Source organism: Eulemur rufifrons, chromosome 29 (assembly GCF_041146395.1).
Source record: "Eulemur rufifrons isolate Redbay chromosome 29, OSU_ERuf_1, whole genome shotgun sequence".
Classification (NCBI taxonomy): Eukaryota; Metazoa; Chordata; class Mammalia; order Primates; family Lemuridae; genus Eulemur; species Eulemur rufifrons.
This window is the reverse complement of record NC_091011.1, coordinates 18,313,147-18,325,568: the sequence shown is the minus strand read 5'-3', so window position 1 is coordinate 18,325,568 and position 12,422 is coordinate 18,313,147. Positions and strand designations below refer to the sequence as shown.

The 12,422-nt window shown below is 46.0% G+C and overlaps 1 protein-coding gene across 3 annotated transcripts in view; it reads right to left on the bottom strand.

Annotated features, from left to right (window-relative positions):
* Positions 1 to 1,492: 1,492 nt before the first annotated feature.
* Positions 1,493 to 12,422, bottom strand: part of AOAH (acyloxyacyl hydrolase) — a 189,698-nt gene continuing 178,768 nt past the window's right edge. For 2 of the 3 annotated variants that reach the window (XM_069461843.1, XM_069461845.1), the window contains 2 exons: positions 7,421 to 7,497; positions 1,566 to 1,940 (listed from right to left, as the gene is read on the bottom strand). In XM_069461843.1, the coding sequence (XP_069317944.1) occupies positions 1,812 to 1,940; positions 7,421 to 7,497 (206 nt within the window). In that variant the 3' untranslated portion in view covers positions 1,566 to 1,811. Of the gene's footprint in view, positions 1,941 to 7,416; positions 7,498 to 12,422 lie in introns of all 3 variants that reach the window. The other variant, XM_069461844.1, reaches the window with a different exon arrangement.

The following is a 12,422-nucleotide window of genomic DNA, read 5'->3' as shown; positions in this document are numbered from 1 at the left end:
GTAGCCATGGGAATTTTTGGGATCCCCCTTAGTTTCAGCTAAGGGTGAGTTGAAATGGAGATCCATTTAGGCTGGGTTGAGGTTGGTATTTACGTGATGTGCAGTCATTTCTGTGCACAGTCAGGTCATTGCTAGACACCCTGGGGTAGGAGGGGCTTCCCAGCACACTCCTATTGTCCACCAGCATCGTGGACAAAGGTGCAGGGCCAGAGGTCACGTCACAGTATGAAAGCACGTGGGTGGCGGGGGAGAAACAAGGTGTGAGGTGCACAGGGCCAGATGCCAGTCCGCGGTAATGGCAACAGCTTCCAATCGTCAGATGCGCACAGTGAGCCAGAGATTTGGTTTGCACTGATGCCCGGTCAAAACAGAAGTAGTCCATCAGGAACATATTCAGTGCTAAGCCATGTACAATTATACCCACACCGTCATTCTAACTTTGTCTTTATTGAGACAAAAATTGGGGTGCAGGTGGTTTATTTGGGAAGTAGGAATGAGGGAGCATGGAAACGGAGATGGGGAAGAAGGAAGTATTGTTGGCATAACGCTGTGCTAAGGTTGTCACTGCTGTGAGCAGAGGGGACTGATTCTGCTGGGACCCCGAGAAGCACACAGAGTGCCTCTCCAAGGACCATGCGTGGAGGAGGCTGGTGCCTTCATTCACTGGCCCTGAGTCCCCCCCGGGGTGTTAACTGTCCCCCACCTCTGGGCTGTGCCAAGAGGGATCCTGAGGGCAGCATGTAGAAAGATGTGCCTGCCTGAGGGGGGATGCTGGCAGCACGGTGGCCTGGGCTCACACTGATGGACCACCGAGTCCATGGCTGTGCTCAGAGGTGGGTAAGGGAGGTGACGCATGGATGAGAGTGGGGTGCAATAGAATTGATCGGAATTCCTGTGCTTATATGGATGCAAACCTCTACCAATGCTGCAATTAGACAGTGGGTCTTTAGTAGCTCTCACCCAAAAGGAACGTGATAGAGGTCTTCCCAATGTGACAGCAATCCTAAAAATTTATACCACTTTATCAATGAGAAGTTGTGTAGTAGAAAGAAACTTCTAAACTATCAATAATAAGAAATAAATTTTACTTTTCTATTCCTTGTATAGACAATGATATCACAAAATCATTGTTTTAAGAAAGAGGTGATCAGGTGATGCAGCTAAAGAATGTAAGGAAATCTTTCAAGGGAAAAAAATTGTCATTTTCTGGACTTTGTGGCGCTTATGGTAGTTGTCAAGTTTTAAACATTTGTAGTTTGTTGTGATTTCTTTTCTCACTCTAAATAAGTATTCACGTTTCATATTTACAGTTTTGCGTTCTGTTTTTAGAGGGGGCCCCACGAAGCCTGTGCCAGTCCTTGGCAGCTGGCAGCTGCCTTCTCAGGAGGAGGGCGGGCTCGCCCGGCCATCCTGAAGTCAGCAATGGAGGGAGGATCAGCTCCCTGGCACGCAAGACCCCAGGCAAATTGCCAGACGTTGCTGGATTTCGTATGTGTTTTTAGAAGCCCTTTTTAGAACAATTAGCTGTTAAAGGGCACAGATACTCTCTTGCTAGGACTGGCACCCAGAGCGCTTTATTAAAGGTTATTTCAGGAACAGTTGGAGGGTTACTGACCCCAGAAGCGCACAGCATCACACTGTCACTCGGATACACTCTTAATTGAGAGAAAAGCATTCTGCAAACATGCTGCTGAAAGAAGGTCCTTTGGGCCTGAAACGAAGCCGCCTCCCTGGCGGGCCGTGTGTTGAATGAGTCTCCCCAGCTCCTGCCTCCCTGTGCCAGCCCCCAGGGGGGCGTGTTCCCAGGAGGCTCAGTGCCCGCCTTGGTCTCCAAACACCTGCTCAATCTGGGGGTTGAACGGATTCTCCTTTCCCAGGACCTGGGGCCACTGGAGCTGCACCCTCTTCCAGAAGAGATCTGCCAACAGCCGCGAAGCTGCCTGCAAAAAAGAACCCAAAGGAGGAAAGGGAAATTATAAAAAATAATTTACCAGCAAGATTTACTCTATTCTCTCTTGGGGGGCAGCGTCTAGGATGGTCCTGTGTTTCCTACCCTCATGTTTCCGTACAATCCTCTTCCCCTGCAGCAGTTGGGGCCTATCCCTTGCTGCTAACCAATGGAGTGTGGCCGTGGTGAGAGGATGTCACTTCAGTGTTTACGTCCCGTTACGTAAGGCTCTGCCTTGCTGGCAGACTCGCTCTGCAGACTCGTGGCTGGGTGGTGAAGGAAGAAGCCGTGTTGGGGGCCCACACTACCAGGAGCTGAGGTGACCCCCAGCTGACACCCAGCGAGTGTCTGGGTCCTCAGTCCCACAGCCTGGCGGGAATGATCTGCCCGAGTTGAGTTTGAGGACAGTTCTTCCCCGGTCACTCTCCTGATGAGGATGTGGCCCGGCCAGCACACCTTGATTTTAGCTTTGTGAGACCCTAAGCAGGGGACCCAGTGAAGTTGTGACCCACAGGAACTGTGAGATATTTAATAATAAATGTATATTATTTTAAGCTACTACACTTGTGGTAATTTGTCATTTAGGTACAGAAAACAAATACACTTTCTCAGAAATCCTCTCATCCACTTATCTGTGGACAGCCGACTCTACCGCCGCCTAAGGCTTGGTGAACTTGGTAAGTCCTTCCCTCCAGGAACCTCCAGCCTAGGGAGGGACCCAGACAGGTGAAATGACACCCCTAAGCCCAGAGGGAGGGCTGTGAGGAGGACACACGCTGGAAAGGGAAGAGCTGCCAACTCTGCCGGGTGAAGGAAGGGGCAGGTCCTCTCCAGAGAAGGTGACGGCTGAGCTAGATTTGCAAGGAGGAGTCGCCAGCCAGGAGAAGTGGGGAAATTGTGTGCGTGGTGGAGGACACAGCAGGCAAGAGGCATAGAGGTGACAGAATGGCATGGCTGGGGACCTACGGGTGCCTGGGAGATGAGCCTGGCCGGGCCACCTGCTGGGGCGGGACTCCGAGGAGGCCGTGAGTGTGCAGAGTCGGGCTGGAGGGCCAGGAGGAGTGACCGGCTCACTGCACAGCAGGCTCACGCCTGGCTCTCCGGGCTCGTGCTGGCTCTGGTTCCACTGCTGCTCGTCCGGTTTCCCTTTGTCCGTGATGTTAGCAGGATCCGTTCCTGGTTGTCCAACCCTCTGGCTTATCACGAACATGCCTTTGACGAGGAGGCTCTTTCTCTGCAGATAATGGCCTCATTTAGCAAATGGGGCCTGGCCAGGCCGTCCAGACCCAGATGGCTGTGTCTCAACCGTGGTTTTCAATGCTGAACAATAAGGGAAATGAGATTGCTGAAGCTTCAGAGGGGAATCCATTGTGCAGGGAGGATGCTCAGGGATGTCCCCGGCTTTGTTCAAAAGCACAGGGACATTGTCTACAAAGGGCAGTTCACAGTGCCCCATTCTACTAGGCAGTTTGGCTAACTCCCTGGGTGACACTGGGTGGCCCTGGTCCATTCCCTGGGCCCAGCTCTCTCATTTGCATAAGAATGATCTGAAGCAAATGACCTAAGGTCCTTCCTGGATCTACATTGCGTGTAAGATTTCAGTAGTCAGAAAAAACTAGAACTGATCGAGTCAGTGGATTAAATATCCCTAGTATTTTAATGTGTTCCTGAGCCTTCTGAGGTATACCCCCTATTTCATCCTTTGACTATGTAATCTTGGTCATATTCATATAGTGTCTCACACACACACACACCACACACACACACACACAAAATACACTCCCCTCACACATACCACACACCACACCCCCCGGCCCTACCCTACATACACACACACACATACACACCATACACCCCCTCACATATACCACACACCACACCCCCCGGCTCCACATACACACACACACACATACACACCATACACCCCCCCTCACACATACCACACATTGCACCCCGAAGCTCCACATACACACACACATACACACACACACCATACACCCCCCTCACACCACACATCGAACCCCCCAGCTCCACATACACACAGACACATACACACCATACACCCCCCTCACACATACCACACATTGCACCCCCCAGTCCCACATACATACACACATACACACTATACACCCCCCTCACACATACCACACACACCCCCCACACAAACACTTCTTTGCACTTAAAACCAGGATCGAGTCAGAGGCTGCCTGTCAAACTGGTCAGTTTTCCGGGAAGGGTCGGATCATCTCTCACACAAAGCAATCAGTGTCTTTTAAGATAGAGAGTGTTTTTCCTGCCATTTCTCAGCAAAGGAGGCTGCCTCCAGGTCTGTGGAAAATTACTGGTTCTTCTTTTTTGTTTTATTGGCTTTCAACCTGATACACCTAAGCTATCTTTCTAACAGCTATGCGGTACCCAGGCATTTATTACCCTATCTATGTTAATAAGGAAGGACACAGGCGTGAGGTAAGAAGAGGAAAATGAAAATGAAAGAGCTCTGATTTGAGCATGTGGTAACTGTTTGGTTTGAAGGCAATCAGTTGGCTGTCGCTCTGATAGAGATTAAAATCTTTATGAGTGGGCATTGCTAAAATATTGGGTCTGAAATGAGAGAAGCATGGTTATCCCTAAATAAGAGACTTGTGATAAAATGATCCACTATAAGCATTCATTTATTCTACAGATATTTACTGAGCACCCACTGTGGGCTTGTACAACACTCTCCTGTTGTGACTCCTATGACACCACGCACAGGGCAAGGCACAGCTACCCTGTACTCTCTTTATTCCAAATTAGTTGATTTTTCCACACTGATATTCTTTTGTGCTTCTCTACTCATAGTTAAATATATTAAAGCAGAAGCTATTTATTCTAGAAAAATTGAAAAAGACAATTAAGCAAAAAGAGAAAAACAGAATATTATCTGTAATTATAATAGAGGTAGCTTCTGTTGACATTGGTGGGGAGCCTTTCTGATTTCACATCTCAATACACACACACACACACACACACGTGCAAATTGGATCCCTCTGTGAATACCATTTTATGATCTGCTCTTCCTGAGGTCTAATTTACACACAGTCAAATTAACTCTCTTTGGTAAACAGTTTTATGAGTGTTAACAAATGCATACAGTTGTGTCATTACCCCTACAATCTGCAGTCTGCTCTTATTTACTTTCCTCTATATTACAAACTTACTTCTCTGTCACTAAAGGTCGATCTATATCATTGTTTTTATTCGACGCATGGTGTGCCATCAGATGGGTGCAGCTAATTCATTTTACCAGTGGAAACTTTGGTCATACATCCCCCTGCCCCAACATTTGTCCTCTGGACAAAGGATGGAGACACCCTCCTCCTCCCAGTGCACACAACGCCAGCAGCACATGGAATGGAATCTAGTCCAGTCCAGAAGAATGCCTGGGAATGGGGTATTCTGGTTAATTGGAATCTTTTGGTTAACAGAGTTAGGTCCTTCCAGGTTTCTTCCTTTGCAGTTAAACATCTTGCAGAGTCCACTTTCTTGTTAAGTTGCACATAAGCATATCCAATTCACAACACAGTAAAGCCAGAGGCGGTTTCTGAGTTCACTAAGTTAGGGTCTTGCATGTCTAGCATGATGCTTTATGTAATTGCTTCATGACTTGCAATTGTGCTAAGCGTCTGTCTGTTGGTCTGTGACCAGCTACTCCCCTACTTCTTTCTTCTTCTTCTTTTTAATAAAGAAATGGGATGAACAAGTCCAGTATACACAACAGATAAAAGTGGAGCTTTCTGGTTGAAGCCATGGCTACCCACAATTGCCCATTTTACCACCTGCTACCAGTGTGTGAACAAACCTTGCAGGATTAGCATAAGATTATGGCACATGTTGATCTTCAGCTTTTGACTTGGTTTTCAATAACCACATATCAGTGAAGTTGTCTGAGTACAAGACAGGTCTCCAATTTGACAGACCTTGAACCCTAATATTATTTTGAGTCAGGGATAAGATGGTCATTTGATAGATCAAACATGTCCTGAGGGATACAACAAAGCCATCTTTGACCCTCTGGTTAGTTTGTTCCTGATTGACACCTTACCTGACCATCTTTTCAATATCCTCATTCTCTCCAGAGTTAGAAGACAAAATTCTGCTATGTGCAGGGAATGATAAGACACATACCTAATCAGTGCCAGAAACAAGGGCTACACATTAACTCTTCTAAAACCAAAGACATCATTTTTTGAGGGGTTCAATCAGCATCTAACCAGTAATTCTCTTAGATCAACTCATCCAATTGATACACAAGAGAGTCAGATATTCTGAGCTGCTTTACTCAGATTTTTTTTGTGTGTGGCTATTTAAACCAGTGAAGTGGGCATTTAACACTCACTTTAAAATTGGCCCAGCATTTGTGAGAACGCACTGTTTATTCTTCTGTTAGGGGGTGTCATCCTCCTTTTCTTTTTCTTTTTGAGGAGATTCTTAACCCTGCCCCTGGGCAGTCGCTGAGCCCAGAGCTGGGGGGAAGGTGGGCTGTGCTCCCATTCAGGCTCCTAAGGGGCCGGCCAGCCCTCCTTGTTGCCTGGCTGACCACTGAGACCCAGGCCACCAGGGAGCAGCCCCCAGGAGTGCTTCTCATGTTCGCAGCCTTGTCATCGCCACACCCCACTCACCAAAGCGCAGGGTGACTGCAGCTCTGGAGGATTGCCTGAGAGCAAGGGGACCACCCTCCCCGCAGAGGAAGGGCCAGATTTCGAAGTTTTGAAGGTGGCAGAACTACTCCCCCATTTCTTTCTTCTTCTTCTTTTTAATAAAGAAATGTCAGAGCAAGTCCCATATACACAACAGATAAAAGTGGAGTTTGTCCAATTGAAGCCGGGATAATGGGAAGGGGTGGAGACGGGAGGGAGACAGCTCCACCCTCCAGCTCCCGGTGCCTTGTGAAGGGCAGAGGACAGCCGCTTCACACAACTGTGCTCTGGAATCCTCCACGAGAAACAGCCCTCATGGCAGAATGCTGTAAGGACACTGTCCTCTTCTCTTACAGCTTTTTTTCTAGAAAGATCCATAGAAGGAATTTCTCATGCATCTCACTTTCGAGAATTCTTGTGATTTTCTTTTGTTGGGGAGAGCACTTGATTTAATTATTTATTTTTCAAATCTTAACGAGGCTCTGACTTACGCCCCCTCAGCATGGGCTGCTGGAGAACACAGAGCTGATTTTGTAGGCCCCCTCGGGTGGTTTCCTAGGACTGCCCCGCACACATTTTATGAACTGCAGAAATGGTCAGGAAGCTAGGTATAATTTTTACCTTATTTTCCTTTTGTCCTGATTTTTACTTCATTTTTATTAAATTTATCTTACACATGTGTGTACATTACCTCAAATCCTTTCTGGAACAAAACAGGATAAAAATAAACATGAGTGCATAAGTATGATAAAAAACCAAACAGCCTTCTGCAGCATCCTAAGACTGTACTCACCTCGTTGGGGTGGAATCCGTCCACGGGTTCAATGAGCTCCCAGGGCTGCCCGCCTCTCTTCAGCCACTCCTGTACGACTGCGGGGCACACAACCACAGGGTTACACACAAGCAGTGGTCGATGTCCGAGGGCAAGGATGTGAGAAAGTTCACGGAGCTGCCCACAGCCCTCCTGGGCTCACACCGACCCAGCCATAGCCCCCTCTGAGCTGTTCTCGTGGGCTGGGGGCTTTCTGAACAGAAGTGATTTTCCCATTGTGTGATTTTTCTAACCCCCTAACTCAGGAAGGGAATATATGAGAGCGCTGGATGAATGTGGTTTATGTATTGGGGAGGGCAGTGGGAAAAGCTGAGCTCTAAAATATTCAACACCGATTTAAGTACATCTCATTTTTCAGTGGTGCGGTGGGGCAGGACTGCGGGAGGGGAAAATTAAACATTCTGTTAACATCTCCTTTTGTGGTTTGCCATTTGCAGACACTGCCTGCATGTGTCAAGCACCCACCTTTCAAAACCATACAGTGCATCAGGAATATAATTACATAAAATTATCTCAGCATCACATTTAGAGAGAGCGTGGCTGCAGAGAAAATATTATGAGCCCAGGAGTGATGAGAAGCTATAAAGCTGTCCTTCAACAGGAGTGAGAGACCAAGAATGTCAGTTGCTCCAAGGAAACAGCACAATTAACTCTAGGTTGTTCCATCACACAGTCAATAAGAACTCCTCGAGGAAGTTTCACGTCTCCAGAGAGCCTCCAGAGAGAAGCCTCTGAGACAGCTGTTCCCTGAGTAGCTACGTCCTCACTTCCCCCACGTCCAGCGAGGGGAGCAGGCATAGCTAAGGTTCCTCCAGTAATTTTCTCTTCACCTCCTAGAAAACTCAAGGACAGAGGTCTGTGCCCTCTCTCTCCCCTTCTCATCCCAAAGGAGGGTTGGAGATTCCATCAGGGGCTTTGATTGGACAAGGGACGCTGGACTTCTCCAGGGCTGAATCAATATTGTGCTGCTTTTGCAATTAGTCCGAATGTCCCAGCATGCCATCGCCACTTACGAGGCAACCCCTGTCCCTTAGGGGCTGCAATTAATGCTGCCCTTCTCAGAGCTCAGGAAAAGATTCATGCTGGTGGTTTGGAGTCCTACACACCAAACCACCAGTCCCTGTTAGCTTATCCCTGGCAGAATGACTGCCCCTGAACCTTTCTTGGTATCCTGCTTCTGGGTTTTATTGGAGGTCGTTGGAAGCAGCAGCTTTTGGTAAATGGCCTTTGTGTTGCTTGAAAACTCAAATTGAGGACATTGTCCACTGTGTCACTGTGTCACGTGGTGTTCCCTACATGGCATCCCAAGGGAGAAGTTGCTTCGTGCTGGTAGACAATACCTCTCTCTGAAGGAATGGTATGTATTAAATACCTGCTTGTCCTATAGGAAGCTCAGAGCTGCACTGAGGAGTAGACCGCATGCACTCTCATGAAGGCTTATTTGTTCTGCCAAACCAGCACGCAGCCTTCAACAATTTCTTTTGTGCCCTTGGCTGTCGTGTCCTGTAAGGGCAGAGCCTTGGGGAAGCTTGCCTGCCTCAGTCTTCAGTTTGCCTGGCCTGTTCTGATTGTTTTTTGGGGCATGACCTTGGAATCTGACCTTCTGCTTCAGGTTCACTTCTGGCTGCTGTCCCTTTCCCTCCGGACTTGACACTCTGAAGCTCCGTGTGTCCCAGACCGCCATCCTGGCCACAATGCCGGCTCTGTGCACTCTGTGATGCCATCCTGCCCATCCCTTGTGCTGCTTTCAGGCTCTTTGTTCTCCCCGCCCCCCACTTGCCCAGAAGAACAGGCCAGTTTCCTCCTCCTATTTTGGGTCCTGCTTTTTCATTTTCTAACTCTACGCTGATTCTCTAGCCAAGCCGCCTCCAATCCAAACATCCAGTAAGTTGCCCTCAACGGAGAATAAGGCATTTGGAAAGGTTTCTTTAAATGCAGAGCCAGGATCACTTCCACTGAGCCCCCTCACTTCTCTTTGTCCTTTTATAGTATTTGTCTCATCTCTTCTTGCAGTGCCACGGGAGTCTCCAGCACAAAAACCAAAACAAAAACGGAAGGCCCCGTCCGGGTGAGGCCTCAGCCTCCCAGTCCCCTCTGTGACATCAGAAGTGACATCGCTTCTGTTCACTTGTGCTTCTTTTTACTTCACCAGAGTTCTCAGCAAATGTTTTGACCCTTTTCCTGCTTCTCCTTTTAGTTTGGTTTCATCTTATGCTGTATAGATGTTAACAGAAAAAAGAAAGGAAAGAATGAAAGAAAATCCTAACACAGTATTATATTGATTGAATGTTTGTGTCTTCCCAAATCCATATGTTGAACTCCTAACTGCCAGTGTGATGGTATGAAGAGGTGGGGCCTTTGGGAGGTGATTAGTCCATGAGGATGGAACTTTCATGCAGGGATTAGTGCCCTCATGAAAGGGACCCCAGAGAGCTCGCACTTTTTTCCACCACATGAGGATACAAGGAAAAGTTGGCAATCTGCAGCCCATAAAGGGGCCCTCACCAGAAGCCAGCCATACTGGCATCCTGATTTTGAACTTTCAGCCTCCAGAACTGTAAGAAACATATTTCTGTTGTTTCTAAGCCATCAGTTTACGGCACTTCATTATAGTAGCCTGAGATAAGACAGCTGTTAAGAAACTCCCAGGTGTGCCAATAAGATCAGGCCAACGGGAATTGAGCCCAGTGGAGTTCTCAGACAGAACCTGCTAAAAAGTTGCAAAGAATTGGGTGAATAAGACGGGAGGTAGAGGCCTCTTGTACTAAATAGATATACAGTGAGCCCTGGCTCTGACCCGGACTACCCTGGTGTCCTCTGATCCAGAGTGGGTAGGGAGCCTCTTATGACCCTTTTTGACTGTATATTTGCAGAGAAGGTGGAATGACAAGTTGAATCAAAACCTGAGCTTTCAATGGCCAAGAGAAAATCTAGGAAAGAATTACAGTGAGTGGGAGACTTGGAAAACCCACAGTGGAAAGCAAATTTGAACCTGTTAATGAAACGCAGTTTAAGCCAAGATTGTGTTCCTTGAGAGAAATGGTTATTAGGAGTCTGGTACTAAAAAGGTCAGATTTGCTTATACATGAATTTCCTCTAGTGTGGTTCAATTTTGGCACCTAGGTTTAAAGTTGTTTCATTTTGATTTGAATTTTATGTGTGTTACAAATTACCAAACTAAAAACTATGGGCCTTAGAGAAAGGGAGAGGTGTTGATGGATATCCTCAGGGAACCAACAAACGTAAATAATTCAGTCATCAGAATTATGAGCATCACAAATCTGAAAATCAAAAATCCAAAATCTGAAACTTAATAGAGAACACAGATATAAAATCATCCACCTACAACCAACTGATCTTTGACAAAGCAGACAATAACCTATATTGGGGAAAGGAAGCCCTGTTAGATAAATGGTGCTGGGAAAAATGGATAGCCACATGTCGAAGAATGAAACAGGATCCCTGTTTCTGACCACTCACAAAAATTAATTCAAGATGGATAAAAGACTTAAACGTAAGGCATGAAACTATAAAAATTCTAGAACAAATTGTAGGAAAGATTCTTCTAGACATTGGCCTAGGCAAAGAATTTATGACTAAGATCCCAAAGGCAAGTACAGCAACAATAAAAATAAACAAATAAATGGAACTTGATTAAATCAAAGAGCTTCTGCACTGCAAAGGAAATAATCAAAAGAGTAAACAGAAAACCTACAGAATGGGAGAAGTTATTCTCAAACTGTATATCTGATAAAGGGCTAATACCCAGAATCTACAAAGAGCTCAAACAAATCAGCAAGAAAACAAGCAAACAACCCCATTAAAAAGTGGGCAAAAGACATGAACACAGTTTTTCAAAAGAAGATAGACAAATGGCCAAAAAACATGAAAAAATGCTCAATGTCACTAATCATCAGGGAAATGCAAACTAAAACTACAATGAGATATCACCTTACCCCAGTCAGAATGCCCACTGATAAAAGTCACAAAACAATGAATGCTGGCAAGGATGCAGAGAGAAAGGAATGCTTATAGATGTTGGTGGGACTGAAAATTAGTACAACCTCTATGGAAAACAGTATAGAGATTCCTCAAAGAAATAGATGTAGATTTGCCATTCAACCCAGCAATCCCACTACTGGGTTTCTACCCAAAGGAAAAGAAGTCATTTTATAAAAAAGACACCTGCACTCAAATGTTTATCACAGCACAATTCACAATCGCAAAGATGTGGTATCAACCTAAGTGCCCATGAATTCATGAGTGGATTAAGAAAATCTGGTATATATATATACCAAGGAGTACTACTCAGCCATAAAAAGGAATGAAATAATGTCTTTTGCAGCAACTTGGATGGAACTGGAGACCATTATCCTAAGTGAAGTATCTCAGGAATGGAAAAGTAAACACCATGTATTCTCCCTAATAACTGGGAGCTAAACAATGGGCACACATGGGCACAAAGAGATGTAAAAGTCATAGGAAACTGAGAAGGGTTGGGGGAGGTGAGGGGGTAAAGTCCTTCCTATTGGGTACAATGAACACTATTCAGGTGTTGGGCACTCTAAAAGCCCTGACTTAAACATTATAAAAGGTATCCATGCAACAAAAACATTTGAACCCCCTTAATATTTTGAAATAAACAACACACTAACAAACCCCCCAAATCTGAGACCTTTTGAGTGCCAACATGACACTCAAAGGAAATGCTCATTGAGGCATTTCAGATTTTCAGATTTGGGATATGCAACTGGTAAGAATATATAATGAAAATATTCCAAAATTCGAAAAATAAAAAAAAAATCAATCTGAAATCCAAAACAGTTCTGGTCTCTAGCATTTCAGATAAGGATACTCAACCTGTACTGTAGTTCCAAAATAAGAAGAATGGTCATTGCCTTCTACTTGCCGTGGAGACTTGAGCAATCCCATAATAGTGGGGATTATGAAGGGAAAACTCAGG